The sequence below is a fragment of the Verticillium dahliae genome, genomic scaffold (genome assembly GCF_000150675.1).
Source record: "Verticillium dahliae VdLs.17 supercont1.11 genomic scaffold, whole genome shotgun sequence".
In the NCBI taxonomy this organism is placed as follows: Eukaryota; Fungi; Ascomycota; class Sordariomycetes; order Glomerellales; family Plectosphaerellaceae; genus Verticillium; species Verticillium dahliae.
The window spans coordinates 21,257-45,021 of record NW_009276930.1 but is presented as its reverse complement, the minus strand read 5'-3'; the positions used below and the strand labels follow the sequence as shown (position 1 = coordinate 45,021).

The 23,765-nt window shown below is 54.2% G+C and overlaps 8 protein-coding genes across 8 annotated transcripts in view; 2 read left to right on the top strand and 6 right to left on the bottom strand.

Annotated features, from left to right (window-relative positions):
* VDAG_05644 (uncharacterized protein) overlaps positions 1-2,914 on the bottom strand; it is a gene marked incomplete at both ends in the record, with an annotated part of 3,914 nt that extends 1,000 nt beyond the window's left edge. The window contains 2 exons of the mRNA XM_009655041.1: positions 364-2,505; positions 2,745-2,914. Coding sequence (XP_009653336.1) covers positions 364-2,505; positions 2,745-2,914 — 2,312 coding nt within the window. The remainder of the gene's footprint in view (positions 1-363; positions 2,506-2,744) is intronic.
* A 657-nt stretch (positions 2,915-3,571) lies between these two features.
* Positions 3,572-8,159, bottom strand: VDAG_05643 (uncharacterized protein; the record flags this gene model as incomplete). The annotated part of the gene is made up of 6 exons (XM_009655040.1): positions 3,572-5,254; positions 5,746-5,798; positions 5,852-6,059; positions 6,138-7,421; positions 7,466-7,618; positions 7,662-8,159. 6 exons carry the CDS (start codon positions 8,157-8,159, stop codon positions 3,572-3,574), a joined length of 3,879 nt encoding a protein of 1,292 aa, XP_009653335.1.
* A 386-nt stretch (positions 8,160-8,545) lies between these two features.
* Positions 8,546-11,633, top strand: VDAG_05642 (uncharacterized protein; the record flags this gene model as incomplete). The annotated part of the gene is made up of 5 exons (XM_009655039.1): positions 8,546-8,641; positions 8,704-8,890; positions 9,124-9,795; positions 9,869-11,059; positions 11,200-11,633. The coding sequence occupies 5 exons, from the start codon at positions 8,546-8,548 to the stop codon at positions 11,631-11,633; spliced, it is 2,580 nt and encodes an 859-aa protein (XP_009653334.1).
* Positions 11,634-12,191: 558 nt separating this feature from the next.
* Positions 12,192-13,433, bottom strand: VDAG_05641 (uncharacterized protein). The gene is made up of 4 exons (XM_009655038.1): positions 13,239-13,433; positions 13,006-13,183; positions 12,902-12,939; positions 12,192-12,836 (listed from the first exon to the last, which is right to left on the bottom strand). Exons 1-4 carry the CDS (start codon positions 13,305-13,307, stop codon positions 12,387-12,389), a joined length of 735 nt encoding a protein of 244 aa, XP_009653333.1. The 5' UTR covers positions 13,308-13,433; the 3' UTR covers positions 12,192-12,386.
* A 1,158-nt stretch (positions 13,434-14,591) lies between these two features.
* Positions 14,592-15,463, bottom strand: VDAG_05640 (uncharacterized protein; the record flags this gene model as incomplete). Its single annotated transcript, XM_009655037.1, has 4 exons — positions 14,592-14,608; positions 14,797-14,817; positions 15,051-15,234; positions 15,383-15,463. 4 exons carry the CDS (start codon positions 15,461-15,463, stop codon positions 14,592-14,594), a joined length of 303 nt encoding a protein of 100 aa, XP_009653332.1.
* A 2,373-nt stretch (positions 15,464-17,836) lies between these two features.
* VDAG_05639 (uncharacterized protein) lies at positions 17,837-18,357 on the top strand (the record flags this gene model as incomplete). The annotated part of the gene is made up of 2 exons (XM_009655036.1): positions 17,837-18,116; positions 18,182-18,357. 2 exons carry the CDS (start codon positions 17,837-17,839, stop codon positions 18,355-18,357), a joined length of 456 nt encoding a protein of 151 aa, XP_009653331.1.
* An 865-nt stretch (positions 18,358-19,222) lies between these two features.
* VDAG_05638 (trichodiene oxygenase) lies at positions 19,223-20,971 on the bottom strand (the record flags this gene model as incomplete). Its single annotated transcript, XM_009655035.1, has 3 exons — positions 19,223-19,395; positions 19,466-19,768; positions 19,834-20,971. 3 exons carry the CDS (start codon positions 20,969-20,971, stop codon positions 19,223-19,225), a joined length of 1,614 nt encoding a protein of 537 aa, XP_009653330.1.
* Positions 20,972-22,751: 1,780 nt separating this feature from the next.
* VDAG_05637 (MFS gliotoxin efflux transporter GliA) overlaps positions 22,752-23,765 on the bottom strand; it is a gene marked incomplete at both ends in the record, with an annotated part of 1,809 nt that continues 795 nt past the window's right edge. Inside the window, 2 exons of the mRNA XM_009655034.1 lie at positions 22,752-23,071; positions 23,145-23,695. Coding sequence (XP_009653329.1) covers positions 22,752-23,071; positions 23,145-23,695 — 871 coding nt within the window. The remainder of the gene's footprint in view (positions 23,072-23,144; positions 23,696-23,765) is intronic.

Below are 23,765 nucleotides of genomic sequence, written 5' to 3'. Positions count from 1 at the left end.
GCAAAAAGCTTCGACCATGGAGAGGTGCGTAAAGTTTCCAGTTGAAAACGAGAAGCGGCGTTCGTCGGCTTGAAAGAACTTCGGGCTGCCAGGGGCAAGCCGCGCTCGCCGGGTTCTTTGACTTCGGTGGCGGTGTAGATGCGCCGAAAGTTCACCGTCAGATCCTCAGTAGTCAGTGAGCCGCCGATGGTGAAGCACTGCTGGTGGGGTGGCAGCGTGAATGTGATGCCCTCGAGCTCGGGCGGTGATCAAGCGAACAGACAGAACATGGTATCAGGCGCGAGCCGCTTCTGCAAAAGTATGGGCTCCTCAGGTTTTGATGGATTTGCAGATGCAGCCCCTAGCATAGAGCTCTTTGCATACTTTACGCTGACAGTCATATCCGGGAACTGAGCCAGTAGTACAGAGCGCATGAGGAAGCCGAACTTGGGCATTTGAACATGACCCAGCTTCTCATCGGGAGTCATGAGGCGTAGGTTGACAGCCTTCTTGATGGCGGCGCGGCTTTCATCAGCAGCAGGCTCGTTGGCCCAGTGGTTGGCAAGACTCAAGGCGCCGTCGACCAGGGCATCGCTCCAATTCTCGTCGAAGTAGCAAAAGCGAAGCGTCTCCTCGGGCAAGTGAGATGGTTCAACCACGAGATAGTGTGCAGGTACATTGGCGAGGTGCACCTTATCAATGATCCACGAATACACGTAGGCGCTGTCTGTGTTGGTCGGCACATTGTGCTCGTTATAGAGCGTGCCGTCAGTTGCAAGAGCAAAGGACGCTGCAGCGGCGTCGGCGTGCGCTGATGTCCGAGGCGCCATATGCTGCGAGCGTTGTGACGTATCGATGTTGCCATGCTTTCCGTCCATGGCCTGCACATTATTGTGTTCAACATCCCATCGGCGGCCACTGGCGGTCGTGGCGGCCTTGATAGCAACCCGATCGCTCTGTAGTAGGTTCCCATTGAGATCGTCAAGGCCGCGGACAAGGTCAAACATTCGGGCGACTGTGTCTTTTCGCGATGCATACTCACTGATGGCCGTGTGAACATCGCGCTTGGCGGCACCCTGTGATTGCGAGTCGATGGCCATGCGCAGGCGCGAAAGAGCGACGCAGAAGGCTGGGTCACCCATGGCCAACGTCTTGCCGAGCTGCCAGGCGCTGGCGTAGGTGAGGTCCATCAGGGAGAGATCTGGGTCGAGGATCTGAAGGTCTGTGCCAAAGTTGGACTGCATCACAAAACCCTCGCGCAGAGGGTGCGGCACAAATGTCGGCGTCAAGGGCCCTCGCGTCATGGCAGCCGTTTCTTCGCCTGTTACCGTCCGATGACGCACGATCGTGTACCCGTCTCTCTGGCGCTGCTTGACAAGGTCTTTGACCGAGGGCGATGATGGCATGTCAGGTCGGTCTTCCGGCATTTCAGGCCGCACGACCGTTAATGTGTTGCCGAGATGCGTCAAACGGGAAAATGAGCTCGCGTCTTCGTTCGAGGGCCTACCGGTATAAGTCCAGCTGTGAAGACTGAGAAGAGCGGCATGCGTGACATTCTCCGAGAGAGGCAGAGTGATGTTGGTTGGCATATCCAGGGATACGAGGTGAACGACCATGTTCGTCGGCACTGGGGCACCGATGGGTCCTGTGCGATGGGACAAGACGATGCTGAAGACGGCTTCGAGAGACTTTGGATCCGAGCCGAGCTCAGAGCCGGCGGCCGCCATGCCGTCAGTTGCCACTTGTCGAACGTGAGCGAGATACTTGTGTTTGGTGTTGTCGAGAGCCGTGGCGTTGCCTGGCTTGCTGAACAGCGGCACGAAGAGGCTCTTGGGCAGAAAGATGACATCAATGGGTTCTGCTGCCTCCCGTGCGTCCTCGTCTTTGTCAAACGATAGAGCATTGCAGAGACGGGAATTTTCGCCGAGCTTCGGAATTTGCCCGGCACTCATGCGGACAGCCATACTTTCACTCTGTTTGCCATCGACCTCTGTGGCCACCGTCGCGAGAAGGCCGGCGAGGTCGGCCGGAGCTAGCTTCAGCTCGTCTACGGCAAAGGCCAAAAGCGCAACCCACGGCGTCAGGCAACGAGGATCTCCTTTTTCGTCCTTGTCCGAAGCATCGTCAGGGCTATAGGCGGCCTCACGTTCCCACGGGAGGTGAGGGTCTTTGAAGCTGATGTGAGGCAGCACCGTCACCTCAGCCATGGCACCAGGGGCTGGAAACATTGAATCAATGCATCCAACAGGCAAGTTGAACTTGGGTGCGATGACATAGAGGTTCAGCGACTCCTCGGCGATGGCATCTTCGCGGCGCTTGTCTTTATCGGGGCCCTCGGCGGCTTTGTCGGGGGGCGCTGAAATGGTTTGACTGACTTTTACGGTGTGCAAGCCGCCTTTGAGCGAGGGCGAGTAGAATGAGTAGAACCGGGCCTCGCCGGGTAGAATGTTGCGGGCGACACCTGAGAGGATGCATTTGGCGCGGCGATGCGCCAGCCGCCTGTGAGAGGAGACCATGGATTCTTCGCTGCTCGGTGTTGAGAATTTGCTGCTATTTGCTGCTATTTGCTGCTTTTCCACAGAGAAATGGAGAGGAATTCTACCGAGATGAGTTGAGGGCTGGGCTTAAACTCGAGCGGGAGGCAATGCTCTCGAAAGCATCACGAGAAAGATGACAGGCGGAGCAGGCCTAGGAGAACAGCGCGAACAACAGCAAAGCCACCAAGATCACTTCAGTGGTCGAATTACGACAGGCCTTGGAAGTACTACCGCGTATAGAGACTGAAGGCCTGGCCATGTGTGCAGAGAGCATGTTGAGGCATCAGCTTCGATCTAGCCGGCTGGTGCAGGGGGTCATCTGTGGTCAAGACGACAAAAGACCCCCTGCGCGAGAGGCTACCGAATGCATTGTCGCGTCGTGCCGTGCCATGTGCCATGTGCTTAGCACGATGCCACCACCAGAGTAAGGCAAGGCCTGCGTCTAGCTGCCCAAATCGTTGGCTATCGTATTTCGCTTCCCGCTTTTAGCCCAGTAGGCTTCTCAATCGAGACAACCCCTCCCCGACCCTGGCTTTCAGCTGTCTTTGAGCCGCGCTAGTGTTCCATTCAGAGTCATCGTCAGGCCCAGGCCCTGGAGTTCGCTTCTGGGCAGACAGCTACTGTGGTTGTACTGCATCCACTATCGAATTCCAGCGCGCGCCATGTAGGGCTTGTTCTCAAACAGGCAGGCCTTGCTTGGTATCAAGACCAGCGAGGGTAAATTGAAATGAATGGTCTCCGAGAAGCAAGGAGACGGACCCAAATTCTGCAAGCGACCTATAGTCGGCTCCGTGGCATCATTAATCCTTGCCGCTTAGCATCGTCGACATGTTGTCCAAGGAAAATCTTGGGTGATCATTGTTAGGTCTGGATTTCAATGGGTCGACTCCAGCTAGTACGTAAATCGCAGCTACAGACAATAGCTCAGGGTGCAGGAAAATGATTTTCGCGGGAAGGGAATTATTCGTTGCAATTTCAATGGATATTTCCAGGAAGTCAGCTGCTAAGGACTTGATCGTTAGACTTCTTCGAAGAATCATACAACGGCTTCAATATCATGTCTTCGACTTCTTCTCGCGGCCCAGCATCATGAGATATCCCTCCAGTGCCGTATGCGGCCCACGATCAAATCTGGCACGCTCGTCCTCAGCTGGCACCGGCAACGCCATGTATCTCTCGAGCGCTTCAATCGGAGCCGGTGGCACCACGGGACCGTCACTTGCTCTGCCACCATCATCCTCGGCCGGAGGTTGTTTTGCTTCCCCTGGGTAATACGGCTGCAGCCATGCCCAGTCGCCGCCCGCCACAGCCGGAAGTCCAACAGCCCCCTCCTCGTGCTTCACGTCGGGGAGCGTGATAGCAACACCTGGCGCAAGCTCACGATTGTCGTCAAAGTTTGCAACGTCTTTCGTGACAATGATGGGGCCAGCGTGGAAGAAGGCTTTCATCCTCGCTAGGGCACCCTGCCAAGTCCACGGCGGTAACGACAGTTCCCGCACAGGCAAGATCCCCGAGTAGACGTGCAGCGGCACAAACGGATCCGTGAGTGCTCCAAAGACCTGGAGTCGCGCATTGTGTCGACGTGCATACTCTTCGGCATCAACCACGTGGCGCGGCTCAGGACTTTCGTAGTATGCATTGAGATGCACAAGCTTTGAATGTGCGACAGGTGGGAGGTGATCAGGATCTTCTTCCACCTCGTTTCCGCCAGGTGCGAAGTCTGAATGGATACTCTTGAGCGCGAGCCCGAGGTCTTTAGTATCCTCTGGGGACAAGCTCTCGCGGCACTCAAAGTAACCCACGAGACCATCGAACCCACGCTGCCTGTCACCAATCTTGACGCCAAATGAGTACTGTTCATTGCCTGTGCCGGGTAGCAATCCATGGGGTGGCTTTCTTGGCCGAGTCTTGGAATCTCCATCTTCCTCTTCCTGCTCGCCATCAGCCTGGCTCACGAGGGCATCAGCTGCCAGCTCCAGTGACCATCCGGCATACACGAGAGCCAGTGGACGCCCTATAAGCGCACTCGCGAACTCGGCGTAAGCCTCAGGCGCAGCAGCGGCATCCATTTCTGACGTGGACGTCTCGATCATATTCCAGAAGGCGTGAAGAAATTTCGGATCACCTCCGAGCCGCTGCACGAGAAGCTGCAGCTGCTGCATCTCTGGCTTTTTGGGCAGATCGTCGCCGGCTTTGGGTGGCCGGAAGGGTAACCATTCAGGCGAGGTCTGGGCACCCGAGGGTCCTGCGAGTCGAACCTCCCGGTAGAAGGTTCCGTCCGGGAGGAAGAGCTGTATGCCTGTGTTGGCGTAATTGATGACCACCCAGCCCCAGATGGGATTCTCCCACTCGTCTGCTGGGCGCCAGAAAGGTGTTAACGTTTTTGAGGAGGGCAAGAGCCTGCCGTTCTGTGTGATAATGCCTTCGTCGCCGTCGGCATCGTCGGTTTTGTCAGCTCGCACAACGAAAGTTGCGTTCAGACGGGCTTGTTGATTGATCTGAGGCGGAATCTGCATGAACTCGCAGGGTTTGGGGTCCTCATCGCGCACATCATCGTCATCGCCATTACCACCATCCTCATGGCTGGGAACTTTCCTCGTGAGACCTTCATCTCGTTCGACAACATTCGGCTCCCTTGCCGTGCCATCTCCTCTCAGCTGCGGCGCGAGCCACTCGCCAATGCATGGCCATACCTTCTGCGGGTTCTTGCTTGGCCGTGGATCAATAGCGTGGATGGCCTGGCCGAATTTGTCAATAATGTTAAGACGTGTGAGGCGGAACTAGCCATGCGTCGCCGGCTTGAACAATGGTTCTCCCGTCGTGGAGGCTTTCATGGACTTTCCAAACGGAGTATTGTCAGTTTCGATGCCGATGCTTCTGAGCTGCGGGTGTTGAGAGGGCTTCACTGCTTATGTGAACCCCAATCCAGTACTTCCGCTGTGCTTGCGAGCTCTGAATAGGTAGGGTATCTGATAAGTCTTATGATGGTTGATTCTTGTGTAATTCTTGTCTGCTTCTCTGAGTTACTGCTACCTACGTGAGTCAGATATACCCATCTGCTCTCAGCGATCACGTAAGCCGTAGTTCACGTGCTCCTGAGAGCAGTGGATACCAGATATCCCAGATACCTTAGATATCGCCATCCTAACCATAGAGTTCCCTAATATTGGTTCAACAGCGGGGTCTCAAAGCCCCCGTCTTTGCGCTCTGCCTCCTTTATGGGCACTACCTCGCCCGTACCGCCGTGACGCAGATTAGATTTGATGTGATTGCCCTGCTGTACTGTTGTCAAGTGCGCCGCCAGCCCAGATAGTGGTGCTGACAGGAAAGGCAACTGATGAAGTTCGCGAAGTAATTCCTCTCGTTTGTGCTTGTCGAGGATCCGCCGTTCTTTTTGTCCTTCTCCGTGTCATTTTCATTGTTATTTTCCTCATCTTGCTCGTCCTCCTTATCCTTCTTGTGATTTTGTTTGTCTTCGCCGAGGTCACTTGCTGGAGTGCTATCAAATAGTTGTCGGATCTTAGCTTCAAGCGAGAATGATGGCTGCGGTAGAATCAGCACCCGCCCCTGAATCTTGTGCTTATCAGATGCCTTATTCTTCGTTTCTTTTGCTAGATCCACCTTCTTGCCGTCGATGCCGTATCGCAGCCGCTTTGTCTTAAAAGTTCGGCTCGAGAGAGGTGCCAGGGTCCAGAGATAAAACGGCACGTGGTGATACTCGATCTCCCACCCGAGGAACAGTGGGAACCATGGCTGTGTGTTATTCCAGCGGTCGCGCCAGGGCCCCATTTTGACCTGATCGCCATCGCGATGCTCCTTTTTGTCGTGGAAGAGCGGTGCTTGCACGTTGTCAGCGAGCGCCGGCTCAAGATCCTCCGTCTGCGGGCGTAGCAAGACAAATTCGTCAACGAGCCGCTTAATTGCAGGTCGGAGTTCCTTCGGCAGCTTTGGAAGCACAATCGTGCCAAGCTCGCTCCATGATGGGCCATCCGTTGTGTCGGGCTCTGGTACATCGGGACTTGGCTGTACTGGCCTCGGCTTCTCCAATGCTGTCACCGTCTGAGATTCATGTCGCATGAGAAGATCATCAAGGTAATCGTACTGCCAGCCAGACTGGATGCCACCAATAAGCAGTGTCGGGTCTCGCTGCTGGTGGAAAGCAGGCCTTGCTCCCGGTTGGACCGTCCTGGTTGTCTTCTCAGGCCCGGCTAATCCATTGATCTCCGCGATGAGATCCTTTCGGCGGTTCTCAAGCTCGCCAACTCTTGTATCCAGCTTGCGCACACGAGGGCCCGTCTTGACTTCACGCTGTTTGGTGGCATCCGAGACGAGCCACCACCAAAGAGCAAACATCTCCCATCGAAGCCGGGCTGTTGTACGCTCTACGCCGTCAAGCAGTTTTTGAAGGATGTTTAGTCTCCGAAGGTTACCGAGAACAGCTGGAGGCGCTATGGGGCGATCCTTGTTTCCGCCATTGCCATTCTCCTCAGCACCCGAGGTATGCCACGCTTGGCCACCATCGCCATGTAGGTAGTTCCAGTTGTAAAGCAGATCTTTCGCCTGCTGCTGTGCTTCAACACCATCGTCCCGCGCAAGCAGGTGTCGCTCAAGGGCACCAATATACTCTTCAAGTTTGTGCGGGATGCTGTCGACCGGATCAATCTTACGCATTGCCCGCGCATACGTCGTCAGCGCGTCCAGAGGCGTCGTGCCAACAGCAACTGGCAAGCTGCTGTTGAGATGCGTGGAAAAGTCATCGGCTGGGACCTTGGCCGGTTTCTTGTCAACATCCCAGTTTACGTGATACATAGCGCCATGGCACACAAGCCGCGTGTCGGCCTGTGAACCGAGCCAATTCTTGAATTCTTTCTCCTGGTCCTTCTTGTCGGCCAACTTGATACGTAGCTTCAACAGTCGTCGGCGGCGCTGATGAAGGGCGACACATCGACTTGCAGGTCCTCCTCAGGTCCGAGTTCTTCGAGAGCGCGGAGCCTGTCGCTCTCAACAACCCATGCGGTGAACTCCTTGACGCTTCCTCGAGCCTCAGGCGGCATGATCGATGACGAGTCGCTGATGTGGCGGATGACGAGCCATCGTCGGTGCTTTAGGAAATGAAGGCGATGAGCCTTTGGCGGTTCCAGGCACTCCGCGGTTGTTGTTTTCGTCATCATTCTGGTTGTCGTCTGTTTCCACTTTGAGATCGTCGAGACCCCTTGCGGCCCGCGCATCTCGGAAATCAGCTCCTTTCGCGACTTCGGGGCCAGCCGCTGCAATGCCGCTGCGGTAAAGCCGTGGCATAGTCCAGTGCAAATAGACACCGACGCGGTGCTTTCTTGTCGTGTCGCTCCCAAGATCAGTGAAGCGTGAATTGAACCCCGACGGCCATGAGTTGTTCAGGTCAACCGGGTTCTGAATATCTGGCTGGATGACATCGCGGTCCAGCCGCAAAAACGTGTAGTTGGGTTGGGTAATAGGCGCGATCTTGGCCGCTGTCGGGGTTGGAAGCCGTGTCTCGGTTGGTTCATTGTCCTCTTGAGTGCCTGCAGATTCAGGAGGGACTCCATCGCAGACCTTGGAATTGAAGACGAAGGCGTCGACTTTGACGGGGATCAGAACGGTTTGGTCGTCCACAGGAGTCGCCATGGTGTTGACGAGGGTGGTGATAGTTTGCGTTTGGGCTTGTATGGCCTCCGCAATTTACTCGGATTTATGAATTTCGATATTTCACTCCGATCCTCTATCTCCGCGTCAAGGTGTGTCGGATTATCTTCGCTCGAGTTCCTGGGGGCTACCTCACCTCGTGATGTATCTGCACTTCAACACAAGACAAGTGGTTGACAAAGTGGGAGAAGATGTTCAGAACGACGGGCGACAGCCTCCCCGGGCCGGAACTCGGTGATAATCCAACTATGGAGGTTCGCATCGACAAAACAGATCTATGAGCACCGGACTTACTCAGGGTGCGCATCGGCGCCGCAAACCTCATCGGTCGAAACTTCTTCTCGCACAGTGACCCTATCGCAACAGCCATGGAAAGGATCGAGTCCGTCGACATGGTGCAGCTCATGGAGCGTGTACCGCCCGAGACCCCAAAACTACACGATGGGGAGACGGCTGCCGGGACTGTTCCGCATTTTACTGCGTCGCCGTCAGTTGTCGCGTACTCGGGAAAACGGTGCTTCCGCAGTTCACGTACAAGAACAAAACATCCATCTGCAATCTGGTCATCTGGAACGATGACTCTCGCCGCGGTACACACTACCTGGCGGGCGATGCCAACTCGGAGCTTGAAGAGGCCATCGTTCAATGGATGAATTACAATTCGGATGATAACAAGAGTGTGATGGTCGCCAAGATGTCGCATCACGGCGCAAGTTCGTCGAATCCAAGATCATCATGGGCGCGCCTCAAACCGTACCGTGTCGTCGTTTTGGCTGGTGATCACAAAAGCCACGGACACTCACCTAAGTTCTGGACTATCCGTTTCAACACACTCTTTGAGGCTAACGACTCTATGTTGAAGGTTGGAAGGTACTTCACGACATGTTCTCTTGGTACCTGTACAACACATCGTCTGTATTGAAAGCCAAATTTCCGTTGTATTCAGGTGGTTTTGGTGGTCGAAAGCTCACTGTGTTCACGGCATCTGTACACGTTGCGAGCATCAGCCTGACCTTTGTGCAGTGGCGAGACACGTCATGGCAATCGACGACACCTTCGAAGCGCATCATCAAAGTGTCGATCGGTGACATGGGCGACATCGATGCGCCGCTGGTGGGGAAGCTGAAACAACCCTTCGACCAGCTCGTTTACATGTGGGTGAGCGACAAGGCCACAGCTGTGGTCGACAAAGCCGCTAAGCCTGGTGTCACCAAGGGTGACCTTGACGCGTTGCTGCCCGGGCTTGAACACGACCAGGACAAACTCTTCTCAAAATCCAACAAGGAGCCAAACGATATCAAGCCGAACGAGATCTTCATTGAGCCAGGATCACACTTTATGGTTGTCGCAACCAACAGCAAGGGCTTACAGGCGGCGGTGCTGGATTATCGTTTCAACCGGTCCAAAGGCTCCGAGAAGAAGGAGAGACCGAGCGGCTGGGATGATTGGGACGAGTGGCTCATTGAGGACGGCGATCAGAATGACGAGGACGTATCGAAGGCTGCTTTCAAGGTGTCAGCTGGCCCGCTCGTGTTCGAAAACATTGGACTGAAGTACATCCAAGAGGAGAACCGTCTGGGCGTGGTTCTCGACGCAAGCTTCCTAATGGGGCCCATCGGTATATGATTGATGGGTTTCTGTCTGAGTTTGAAGCTGGGCGAGGCTAAATCTTCCGATGCTGAACATTACAGTAGCAGTCGCATTGCCCTCCCAGAATCCCACCCCTCAGCTCTACCTTGCTCGACTCCTATCATCCGCGCTGTTCAAGGTTGAGGCTCAACTCTCGCCGCGATTTTTCGTCCTTCACGAAAGATGTCATTTGACCGGCGGCCTCGCCCTCTTCTCCTGGTTCGGCGACAGTCCCCATGCCGGTGACTGGGTCATGACCATTGGTGGGTTTCACCAGGCATTTGATAAACCTCTCCAGTATCCTCGACCCCCTCGCCTCGGCATTTCTTGGTCTCTTGGGGATAATCTGCGCATCACTGGCGAAGCCTACTTCGCCATCACGCCCCGCGTTTGCATGGGTGGTGGCCGCCTGCACGCCCATTTGACACTCGGAGCGTTGTCCGCCTGGTTTGACGCCTTCCTTGATTTCCTGATCAATTACCGGCCCTTCTGCTTCGCTGCCGTCGGCGGTGTATCTATCGGAGTTCGTTTCTCTTTGGACCTCTGGCTCGTCACTATACGCATATCATGTGAGATTGGGGCGACACTCACCGTTGCGGGGCCGCCTATGGCTGGCACTGTCCACGTCGATTTCTGGGTCTTCAGCTTCGACGTCGATTTCGGTGACAAGACTGGCATGGCGAGACCTGATAGGCTGTCACTCAGTGATTTCAAGGCTTTGGCTCTCAAATCTGCGCCCTCCGGGGCCCCAGTGCCCCTGGCCAGCGGCTGGTTGGACGTCGCCAGTGGACAGAACGGCGACGACGACGCAGACGACTTTGACGAGCAGGAAGCACCACCAAAAGCATTCTTATTTAACTGCGTGGGAGGTCTTGTTCCCGAAGGCAGCGATGCCAAGGGGCCAGAGGCCAACGCCTGGTATGAGGATAAACCAGCCAAGATATGGCTGGTTCGTGGAGACGATCTTTCCTTGTCAATCACTACGTCCTTTGCCGCCAGTGACGGCGTGCTTTTCGATGATCGAAAGGGTGCAATCACGCCGAAGAAATTGGCCGCGATCGCAGAAGCGCAGAACAAAGTCTACGCCCTCCCGATGTGTCTTCAGCAGACAATCATATCGACCGTCGAGGTTAGAATCACACGGGTCGAAAGCAGGTCGAGGGTGGTGAGGACCTTAGGCAATGAGAGAAGTGACACAGAGTGGGGGATACACCCCATTCTAAAGACTGTGCCACAGTCGATATGGGGATACTGTAAGTGGCATTTCACCCGTCTTCTTGCCAACCTAATTGCTTGTCATGGATCGAGTTTTTTTTTTTTTTTGAATTGTGATACAACGGCGACATGACTTTCAATGGTTCAGTAATGGTTCAGACGCTAATAATCAGTATAGACGATCCCGAAAAAGACCCCGTGCTCAGAGGCAAGCACGTTTCCGGCCTTCTTGACGGCAAGCCTGCCGATGCACCGCCTCTTGTCATGGGCCTGACAATCGAGCCTCCGAAGCCTTACATCTCGCGTGACGCCATACCAAAGTTTAATCTGGTGGAGGACCTCAAGCTCACGGTCGACAGCAAAGGATTTGCCTTTAAAAGAAAGGAGACCGCAAGTCCCATGTGGGCGCCGCCACATCAAGATGGCAGCTGGGACAATTTCAAGGAGAAATGGCAAAGTCAGCCAGACAGCCGTCCGGAGGAGGCCGTATGCTTATGGGCAGAGAGGCTGAAATTCAAAGGCCTGACGGGGTTGAGGCCGAAAGCACTGCTGAAGAGGTTTGATGACATCGTGCCCGTGTTGCCTTTGATTGCGGTTGGGACGGGAAGTTGATGGTCTTGCTAGAGGAGTTTCTAGTGTGGCTGGATTACTGGAGGGTTCATTAGGCATGTGTCATTTCAGGGTACATTCCGGGCTGGCTGTTGCTGGATGGTAGGTACACTTCATGCCGATAATCGAGATGATACGCGATTTGCTGCTCATGAGTAAATGAACGTCACGGTATTCTGTTGGCAAAGGTAGGTCACTGATGAACTACTTTACATCAGCAGGCTTTCAATGCAATACTGTGGAACAAACAAGACCCAAGGCTATCACATTTTGCCCGACCATTCTTCCTGGAACGGCACCCCGGATTTGGTTGTGTCCCCCAGGCTGGGTGATCCATGAGGAATATTGATCTGCTTCTACATGATCAGGACCTAGCTACCGGAACGTCACCTTGCATTCATGCAACAATCGAACCACCGCCGCAAGACATGTATCGGAAAAACGTGAATGATGAACGTGGTTTTATAGAGGTGCATGCAACATCAAGCGGAGGACAATCAGAAAACGGAACAGCAGAAATTGGGTTGTAGCAGGTTGTCTAGGCGGCTGGTCGGATCAACTGCCTGTATTAATGTGATTAGTGAGGGCGAGCTAACGCCTCTATATAATCAGAGAATCGTACAACATTATTACGTCCTTTCTCCTAAGCCCTGCCCCCATGAGAGCGGCACTGAGCAGAAGCGAAAAGAAACCACCTTCCTTCTTACCAAGACTCTGAGAGCCCTTGCCCTACCAGGCACCCGAAGCGACGAGCGCTTAGATGAGCTGAGCGGCAACGAGGACGGCGCCGGCGGCGACGAGGAGGCCGGAGGCGGAGTTGATAACACCAGCATCGACCTCAACAGTGGTGGGGACAGCGCTGGTGCCGTTGCCGGAGGCAGTGGGGACGGAAGCGACGGTGGTGGTGTGCTCGTCGTCATCGGCGGAGGGAGCAGCGGAGGGAGCGGCGGAGGGAGCGGCAGACTCAGCAGCAGACTCGGAGGGGGCAGCGTAGCTGGGGGCAGCAGCATCGGTGGTGACGGCGGCGGCAGTGGTGGAAGGGGCGGCAGGGGCCTCGGACTCAACGGGAGCCTCAGACTCAACAGGGGCCTCAGACTCAACAGGGGCCTCGGACTGGGGGGCGGCAGCGGTGGTGGTGGTCACGGCGGCAGCAGTGGTGGTCACGGCGGCAGCAGTGGTGGTGGTCACAGCAGCGGCGGTGGTCGTCTTTGTTCAGGTCAGCTACATGTTCTGATCATACGGACCGTGTTTGGAAAGTGGATGGAACTTACGGGCTCGCGGGGAGGAACAGTGATGGGGGCACCGAGCTCTGCGGGATGTTTTAGCATGTTGTTGATCATGGGGGCTATTCAAGTTCGGGTTCGAATTCACTCACCCGAGCAGAGGTTCACGCCAAAGGCGACAGCAGATTCGGCCTCAGCGGCGCAGTCATCGTAGACGCAGTCAAGGAAGTGGCCCTGAAGGGAGGTGCTCTTGCAGAAGCAGAGGTACATGTTGGCCTCAGTGCAGTCGAGAGGAGGGAACTCGGTGACGACATTCTGGAAGCAGGTGATCTGATGGGTTGATTAGTTGGTTGTTCAACGTTATCATGGCGTGCCTGACACGTACAGCGCAGAAGGACTGGGCGGCGGCAATGGTGGCCAGGGAGAGGACGGTGGCGGCAGCGGCGGTCTTCATTGTGTCTGTTGTGGGGGTTGAACTCGAGCTTGAAGCTTGTTGATGTGATGAATTTGACGGGCTGGAGAGCTGATAACGAGCGAGTGGACAGAGTAATCAGTGAACGAGAGTGCTGATGATCGGGATGAAGATGGAGGCTGGGATGCAGGACAGAGGGCCTGTTTGAGTCTATATACTGGCAGAAAAGCCCTCGCTTCGGCCCCACGCAACGCAAGGTACGAGCAGGCATCAAGGCCGCGGGCAGCGTGCTGCAACCTGCAACCTGCATCCGTGGCATCGCCTTGGCCGGCCCATCGTTCGGCTACAGATCCCAGGGAGGGTGAAGAACCTGCTCGATTGGCCGTAAGAGGGGTCCGCCGGTTGGTGCGTGGCTGCTTTGGTGGCGGCCGCGATAATTTACGCAATGGAGTAGAGTGGTTCTAGGTGACCAGCGTGGCCCACACGAAGCAAGCCTCGGGCTGGGCTGACAAGGCCTGGCATAGTCGCTTTAGAGTTATCAGATCATCAGATAATCATTGGGGCACTGACCCCTGAAACCCTGGTCAAGGAATGATGATACCCACCAACAGGCGGCCAGGGACCCCCTTCGAGGCCAATCCCCTCCATCTCATCCACCGCTCCTCAGCCCACGGGGTCAGGCCTATCTGGTTCTGGGCTTGCCGATGAGCCGCTGTTCCCGGTATCGGAGGGGCCATGTCTAGCCGCGATGGGCTTATCTTGCCCAACGCGAAGCCATTTCAAGCAACGTTCCTGGCCTTGGCAGACCGCTCTGTTGGCGGGTACGGTCGTGCCTCTTCTATTGCCTCGCTCACATGCGCCGTCACGGCTCAGCTTGCCTGTCAGAGGGCCTGATCCTTGTTGTCGCTTCATTACCTCGTCTCTGCTTTCGTTCACCCACACACGATTTCGCTGTCTCGCCCGTGTGATCCGCATGCGTTCCGTGCTGTCCGCTTTGACAAACAAGCTTCTTCTCTGGGACCCTCGGTTTTGAGACCATGCATATGGAGGCTTGAAGCCATCGCCGGGACTCGGGGCGGAAATACGAGCCGACAGAATTTTTCCTTGGCTTCTAACCAGGCCACTCTGGGCACTACATTTACACCACCAACTTTGCCGCAGCTGAGCCGTTCACCCTGGGCATATTCCCTTTTTTTTACGCCATCAACTCACATGGCACGCAGTCTGACGGCGGCAGCAATCTTCCGCTCCATTGGGGGCGTCCGTCACATCGACATGGGGGGCCTGGGCGTTAATTGCTATGCCATCAGACAAAGACTTGTGCCTTCAGGTTCTGATTAGATCTGATTGATAAAAATTGTGATTGAAGCTAGCGAGACGAAGCATAAAGCTAGCGACGTCGTAGCCGCGAACCCCGGGCCGACCAACATTTGTACCGTGTCAACCTGACCGAGTCATCGTCACAACTTCATCCATGTCCGTCCTGCCCCTTGCGGTCACATCCCCCTCCCCCACCCACGTCCCCACTCACATCGCCAATGCATCCTACGCCCTATAGAGAAGCGTGACATGACCCTGTCACGGTGCTGTCTAGAAGCACTGCGCTGGAAGCCACGAGATTGGTGCGCCCGCCTCTGTAATCTCTTGTTAGCCAGGCACGCGCTTCATTCTCCCCCGTCTTGGCCGGAAGCCCCCGGATCGCTCTCTTCAAGGCAATTTTTCTCTCCCTTTCCGCGTGTTGCCAGAGCTTTTGCAGACTTCTGTTCCATGTGGGAAATGACTTACGTGTGCAAATGTCCAGGCCATACTGGACGGCGCTGACGGCCGTTGCGGTAGAAGGGCACTCCTGGCAGGCGCAGTCACGGTACGCGAGGGCGAGGAACGTGCTCTTGCAGAAGCAGAGGAACATGTTGGCCTCAGTGCAGGTCTGCGCCTGAGGAAGCTGCATGGTCTTTTCGAAGCAAGACAGCTATTTGGGTGGGAGAAGATGCATCAGCCTGGCTTGCCTTCTTTTTGTCTCCGACGAGAGGCGATGTTGTGATCAGGAGGAGGCGGGAAGGGCGGACGGGAGGGGACGGCAGTCATCTGGGCCAGCTTGGCTGGGCTGGTGTACTTACAGCACATAGGGGAAATTGAGCCGAGACGGTGGAGACCAGAGTGGTGGCGGCAACGGCCAGGATGGTAGCGGAGAACTTCATCTTGTTGGTTGAATGGTCACGTATTCTCACGTGTTAGAAGGACTATCGAATCGTGTTGGTGATGAGGATGCTGATATGTGGGCTTGGATGAACAAGTTTTAGATTCAAACGAGATTAAACAGCCTTCTTATACATTCTCCAAGAGGCATCTCCGGGAGACCATCATGCACCTCGGCCTCCGAACTTGTCGTCCCACGATGCTCGTCAGAGCCTTTGCTTCATGGCCCTCAAATGCCTCAACCTTCGGGGCAAGACTTTTTTTCGACTCGAGCCCGGACTCTGCAAGCCACAGACTGCAAGAGGAAGGATCTTCTGATCATGAGAACTCGTCTGGATGCTTGGCGCCACTCAGGATTAACCTGGGGGCGGCCCGCACGGCAAGTGGTGAGAAGAGTCAACGGCCGCTGGCGGGGCCCTGATCACAACATCCAATAGAACGAGCCTCAACCATCTAATCAGATGGAATCATGGCTGAAATCAGCCTATTCGTCCGGACAAGGACAGCTTCCTGCACCGCATAGCAGACAGGCCCCTCCTGGGTGATCCATCGTGCCTTGGCGCCCACGAAGCTACCTTGAGGAGTTTATGCTAGGCTCGGAGCAGTGCAGTGAAGCGAGGAAGGTGAGATCTGCGTCAATAGTCCTCGAACTTGAGCGCCTCAGTTCCATCTTTTGGCGGATAAATTGGAGCAGAGACATGGTGAAGATGGTGTTGCCACCGTGGAACAGTCAAAGCGGCGTATCAGGCATCGAGTCAGACAGTGCAAGATGTTGAACATGCCATGAGGCCTATGTCGCATGATCAAGGTTTTGCTGCCACAGGTGCTGTGCGGTTTTCTGGTCTTACGAGATGATTTTCGCAGACCTGAGAAGAAGCTCTTATCGAACGGCTCAACCGAACTCAGTCAATTCCCAAGTGACGAGACCTTGGTACCAAGATACAAGACCAGAGTACAGAAGCTTCAAGATGCCTGTGTGCCACCAACTCATGGATTTCCGTATGGCAGGAGACCTTTTCAACGGGCCAGTCTCATGTGCTGCATTTTAGTGGGCCATCTTGGCGTGCGTTCTGGTCTCACGCACTCTCGGCGGTCCGGTATTATTTCATTCTCAAGACACGGTGTAAGCGTTGGGACTTTCTCAGCGATGGTAGCTGCGTGGCAACTTTCTCAATCTGAATCACTTGAGGTTTCTGACTGTCACTGTGATCCTTTTCGTGTCAAGGATACTTCTTCTCATCTGGGACTTACTCATTGCCTAGCCATACTGTCTTGATGACAACACGACTGAGACAAACGCACAGCATAGCGTCAGCCTCAAGACTTTGTTGCAGTGACACTTACACACCAGCCTTGAAACTGTGACCAGAAAGACGTCATGCTGAACACCGAGTACGTTGCCACCTACTAGACTATATTATATCTTCGTGCGGTTCCTTCAAATCGTGGTTAGACGATACCTGCAAGTATCGGTGTGAAACTCGTCTTTGCGGACTTGATTTTGTCCTTGGTTCTACTAACCGCACCCTCAACTCGCTACTGCGCTGGCTAGGTGCCTGATTTCGGTCGAGAAACCCTCCAGCCTTCCTATTCGTAAATAAGCTTTCGATTTAGAGCAAAGTTGTCACGATATTTTGAGATAGCCGAGGCTACCCTCACTTTATTCGTGAATCGTGGGCGAGATTTCAATTCATGTCTCCTCGCCTGCACGCTCAAACCACCTACTGTGACACATTAGTGACGACGACCCACACCATGATGATATACTGAGCAACAACACACCATAGTGTCCTTTCGACCGCATCATCCCTTTCTCACGTCACATGTCTGAGTTCTCTGCATCATCAAAGTGATTTCTTTCCATTCTGGTAATTCTGGGCATGACCACCAACCTCTAGTCACTTGGGCCTTGCCAATCGTTAGGTGCTGTGACTTGTAAAACGCAAGTACAAGAAGGATCCAGGAATGTGTCACCGTCGATCAGTCTTCCTTACGAAAAAGCTTGAGCGGTGAGCTTAACATGTCATCTTTGTGAATCCATAGAAATTCCACTCAGCAGATTCCTTGTTCCACCATAGTATGTTGCGAGTAAATTCTGTAATGCCGATCTCAAGATACGATAGGGGTCGCACCATGATAGACGTTACACTCGAAGCGGTGCAATATGGTTCTACGGCCAATTTGATCCTCATCAGCTCCATGGAACCTAACAGGAGTTGGAACGCGTCTAGCTTGGATGTCCATCAGAACATAAATAGCGCCGGTTTCTGACTTTTTCTGGACAATCAAGAAGGTCTCTAGTACCCATCATCACTGCCATTAACTCTTACAATTACAACACTGTGCTTATCATTCTGACAATTCAAACCCGCAAGATGAAGACTTCAAACGTCCTCGCTCCTGTCGCGCTTCTCATCTTAACCACCCCGGCGCAGGCCAACATTGGCCAGGGGGCAAAATTGGCATTCGATCTCTTCGGAGAAGGGATTGGCTCCCTTTTTGTTCACATATTCGGCGGAAAGCGTGATGTCAGCTCCATTGATGGACATATCATCAGACGCGACCCTCCCCCTGGTGTTCCGGCTTTCGAATACGAGCGCTGTCGCAACGACATTTCGGGAGTCTCCGTCACGGCTACCTCTCCCGGACCTGGTTGTAAGTGCAATCTGCCAGTCTCTGCAAGAAATAGACTTCTTTGTTTCGAACCTAATCTTTTCCAGCGGTCCAATTTGTCGGAGTTCCAGCCAGCTGCATGAACCTGGCTACCGTCCTCATCGGAGACCCCGTCAACGGCCCTTATCCTTTGCCCTGCGGCTCTGACTGCCTGGTGTACAACAACCTGTCGCAGCAGCAATTTGACGATCTTGTCGCTGCTCTGCGAGCGAATGCCTCGTGATTTCGAGATGAAATAGATTCATAGGCGGAGGTTCATGGCTCGATGAGCATTCCCTTGTCGGCCCATGGACGACTACCAAGAGCTCAAGTCGGGATGCGTCTTCACATCATGTTGGTTCCGCAAGATAGATGAATCCAGCCAGCTGTTATGGGGTAGCCCATGTTAATTCAGTGTCGTGATCTTCCAACCTCTCCTGACTTCCGGGCTATTGAACACTGGAAGTGTAGTCGGCGAATCTATAATGCATATGTTCCGATATTCTATATATCAAGACCTCATCTGGGTTCCTCGAAACACATGCAAGAATTCAGGCTCAATAACAACCCGTCGTCGTGAACGTAAAAAGACAATACTCTTGGCTGAAGTCACGCTCTCCGGTATTGTTACGGTCGGCCTTAGAAGGCCAGGGAAGAAGCCGGATTCGTCGACATTGAAGAAAAGACTTTCAAGGTGAGTTTGGCCTGCTATTGAAATCCCATTTTATCGGTCGAGGTCTGACTATGTGACAGAATGCGATTGGCAGCTGGCATCAAGATCCAAGCCTTCGGGATATCGGCATCTATACGCGGCTTGCCTTTGCAAAGGACGCGAAGGGCACTGAGCTCTTCATTGTCACCACGCTGGGCTGGACTAGACAGGACGTTTCCGTGTACCTTGCCCGCTCCCGGCGTGAACTTCAATCCAAGAACATCCATGCATTCTTCCTACAGAAGGTTGTCTGGGGCCGGAAACCTACCACATCTTGACCGCTGCACACAGGGCTGGGAAAGCGATGTAGATCTATCCATATATCGGCCGGGCCCCTTAAAAATCAATTTGACACGAGTCCTGCAGACTCAGTGGCAACGAACGGGACCCTGAAGGATCATTTGTCAACCACGATGAAAACACCTTTGGAGTCTTTTTTCGGGCGCGCCAAGAACTTGTCCATGTGGACCTTCACATCCCGCTCAAAGCTTGTGCTATGATGCAGGTGCATCTCATGTCGGCGGAACAGAGTCGCGAAGGTAATAGTTATAACCCCCCTACTGAGATGATCTGCATTTGAGTGGTGAGTGGTGAGCGATAGCGAGCAGAGTGGAAGGGAGGGATGGGATGGAAAACTTACCTCCAAAGCAACCTCTCGTGCCGCCCGAAAAGGCCCTCATGTAGTAGCTCAGCGGTCTGGTCTTTTGCGGCTTGACTCCGCCAGGGACCAGAGGGTCAGCGCCTTCGTCGACGGTGGGCTGTCCCAGCCATCGGTCCGGGTTGAAGCGCATGGGCTCGGGGAACAGGGCCTCGTTGGTGTGCATATGCCATACGTCCATGGCGAGCGGAGTCTTGGCATCGAAGACGTAGTCGCCGTAGGTCAAGGCCTTGTTCGGGCGGATGCGTGTGAGGCGCTGCATGGGGCCGAAGGCGAGGCGGAGGGCTTTATGTGGGCTCAGTGATCAGTCTCGGCATTCAGATCTTGCACGTTCAATGGGACAACCTTACACTCGTCAATACACGCCCTCAGGTACTCGAGCTTCTCGAGCTCGCGCAGGTCGGGCAGATCATGGCTGTCGTCCGGGATCGCGTCCTTTAGTTCCTGTTGCAGGCGCTTCAGAATGGTGGGTTCCGCCAGGATGTGGTACATGCCCGTGGTCATGGTCCACACAACAGCGCCCATGCTGGCGCCGACGATGTTGATGTTCTCGAGGATGACTCTCTCGGTCTGCCGCACGTCCGCCGGTATTTTGGGGTCGGTCAGCTGGTGGACCAGGGTCCTGTCCGGGCTGTTGTCGAAGGCGTCCTTGTTTCTCGGGTCGATGATCTTGTCAACTTGCGCCTTGATCGCGGCCCGCCACTCGATGTTGGACCGCATGGTAGGCCAAGCCCAGACTATCAGGGACTCCGGCAAGAGGCCGAGCATCTTCATGAGCCACGGGAAGTGCGAGTTCCAGTGCGTGGTACCCAGCGCGCCCTCGAACGACATGGGGAACGGGTGGCCGAAATCCGGGGCGTCGATGAAGTGCGACGGCTGGCAGAAGACAATCTCCCAGATCATGTCGGTGGCGATGGAGGCGAGCATGTGGCGGATATTGACCGTGATGTTCTTGCCCGCGAACTCGGTGCTCAGGCGGTGCGAGAACCTGTTGGCGACGGACCTGATGGCGCCCTTCATGGAGGCGAAGTTGTCGAGCACTTTTGCGCGGGTGAAGAAGGGGGACACGGCCTGGCGCCGGGGCCGGTGGAACTCGCCGAGGGTGCTGAAGGAGACGACGCCGGGGAGGTTGCCGGCGGCGGTCAGGAAGGGCAGCTTGTCGACCATGTCGGTGGGGCTGAACAAGACCTCGTAGAAGGTTGGGTCGTCGACATGGATCTCGTCGGGGGTGACGCGGACCACGGGCCCGTACTTCTCGTGCATGCGTTGGATCTCGAACGGGAACTGGCCGCTCTTGATGATGCTATAGTACGTCTCGTACCATTGGGTTGCCGCAGCCAGTCTGGGACCGGGATGCTTGGCGAGCGGGTGCCAATAGAGGCGGTAGAAGACCAGGCCCACGGCGCGGACAGCCAAGAGGACTAAGAGGCCGACGAGGCCAACGTGAGTCCAGTTGGGACGCCCATCGTCGTGGTGTAGAAGCCTCATCAAGAATGAATCCCCCATCGTAGCGGTTGCTGGGTATGGATTCGGCAGGCCTCGCGGCTCTTGAGGATGCTGTTGGATAGAGCGGGTGTGACTCTACTTGCACTTCGTCTCGACTAGACCATAGAATGGCTTTAGATTGATTATAACTCAAGTTTCCCGGTTCCGCTTCTACCAAGGTCTATATAATAATCGATTCAGGGTAGAGAACCCTCACGCGGCGCTGTCTTCACCGACAGGTCTCACCTCAGCCTCTGCAAAACTGTGAGGACTGTCTCTTTCCGACCTAGCCACGATTCGGATGACGGACCGCGGTGGTGCGTGCCGATACCGATCGCAATTCCGCGTAGCTGGGCCTCAGCAAAGCCGGAGAAGTCATCCTTCACGCTTGATCCTTCACGAAACTCCGGGTGGCGCAGCAGTTGAACCCAGGGTTCTCCGACCTCTCCGTGGACGACAGCAAATCCGCCAGGTGCGTCCAGCTATCTGCTGGTATGGGCTGTTCTAGGTATTCTCTTAATGCCTTGTGTTTGATCGAACATTGATGCCATCGCTGTCCTGATGGTCTTGACAGCATTTTGGCTTGCCACCTTAGTCTTCTGGCGTGCACAAGAAGCGCAACTTAAGCGGATTCACTAAGCCTCCATCTCACCTGTTCCATTCTTTTGGTCTAGCTTCTGAGACATTATCTCAGCGACCTCAGCTTACGGTGTTATGGTGTTAGTTCCAAGCTCGTCGCCAGCTGGGCTCGCCACCACCGAGCCCAATTTGGGCTTTGGGAATACCGGGTCGCTAGCAACGTGGCAGCTATTGTTCCTGGCCCTGGCTTGCCGCTCCGGGTCCCGTTTGGGGGTATGCTCTCCATTTCTCTGCCCATCTCGCCGATCAACTGTTCGCACATTTCGGATCACGAGACGTATGTCTACCCTCCAGCGTGTGCGAGACATCAACACCAGCCTGGCTGAAGAGTATATGACGTGTAATCGGTTCTAGGAGGGCCTGATTGATCCTGAGACACGTTCCCTACTGATCATGGCCATGTAGCAGAGTAAGGTAAGAGAAGGATAATGCTGCAGCCTCTGGCAGCGCTACAATTAGAGCAGTTATAGAAAGAATATATTCTTTAAGATTATCTATTTAATTATTAACTATAAAAACTATTTATTCTTATATAATTATATAAATAGTATTAATATTCTATAAGATTATAATTTATTTAAAAGAAATTAAAAAGAATTTAATATTATGAGAGTTAAAAATATAAGGATTTTATTATACTTAAAGGGCTATAACTATTACTAGCTTTAATTACTATATAAATATAATAATTCTACTATAATTTTATTCTATTAAGTACTATTTTAATATCTAGATTTCTTTTAAATCAATTAAATTAAATAAAATTAACTTCTTTAATAAACTAAATTAATAAATTAGTCTCTTAGAATTAATTTAATTATCAAAACTATAGCGCTAGCCTCTAGGCTAATATGGATATAGGGGAGAGCACTCTATGCTGTTTCACTCTCGATTCTGAAGGATCGGGATAGGTCGTCTTTATAGTACGATCTATTGAGTGTGTTACAATTTGATATCGACTCTCGGTCGGTCAATCTAGGACCATGGAGTACAAAAAAGATTTGCAAGGTCACGACACCTCTTTCCCCTCAACAATCTTATACCTCCATCCTCTCTAACCTCTTCAGCCTCATGTAATGAAATGTCTAATTTCCCCGACCATCAACGACCATTATTGTCCGTCCCCGAACCGCCAAAAAAGAAATCAACCCATAGCCACAGGCGCATCCTGAGGATTTTGGTGACTGGGAAGCTTTTTCGCGGGCACAAATAAGGAGAACAAAAAAGCCACCCCAGAAAAGGCCAGGGCGACGGCGAAGGCGGCTTTGATGCCAACCATGTAGGCCTCGAGGATGCCAGGAAGCACGTCGGGCGGAAAGACGTTGTGCAGCTCGGACGCACCCGTCTCTATCACCTGCTGGGGGTTCACCGAGGGCGCCGTCTTTGGCAGCTCTTTAAGAAGCTGGTTCACGAAGCCGGCTTGGCCTGCCGACGTGCTGAATGCGCCGCCGATGGTTTGGTAGACTGAGAGCCCATGTTGGTTAGCAATGACGCAGGCTAGGGGTCCGATGGATAGGGGGCGGACGGGGCAACTTACACAAAAGATTGGCAGTGACTGCTGGGAGATCTTCGGGGCCGACGCCGGCTTGCGCCACGGTCAAGCCGTGCGGAATGCCAAAGGACATGAAAGCTCCGACAAAGAATTGGTAGCCGATCCATTTGCTGCTTGGGGTCCCAATGTCCATCGAGTAAATGAGCCCGAGGGCCACGGTCGTGATCATGGAACCGCTCAACATGACGGGCATGGCGTAGCCCGTCTTCATCACCACGGTGCCACCGACCAGGGAGAATATGGAGGCCGCGAGGACCAGGGGAAGATTGTTGACGCCGGACTGGATGGGGCTGGTGCCCTTGATGCTCTGGAAGTAGATGGGCAGGTAGTACAGCAGCACGATGTAGGCGCCGAGGAAGAAGAACTGGAACGCCGACGCGGCCCAAAGCGACCGCATCTTGTACAGCCGCGGCGGCATCGAGGCGTAGTCGCCCAGCCATATCTCCCAGGCGATCAGGACGATGGGGAGCACGAACGCACCAACCAGCAGACCAATCACCTCGCTGCTGTCCCAGGGGTGCGTGGGCCCCCGCGTACTGAAGACCGAGGATGAAGCAAGGTAAAAGCCCCCATGACGAGGGCGAAGCCGACCGGGATCGATGTGCA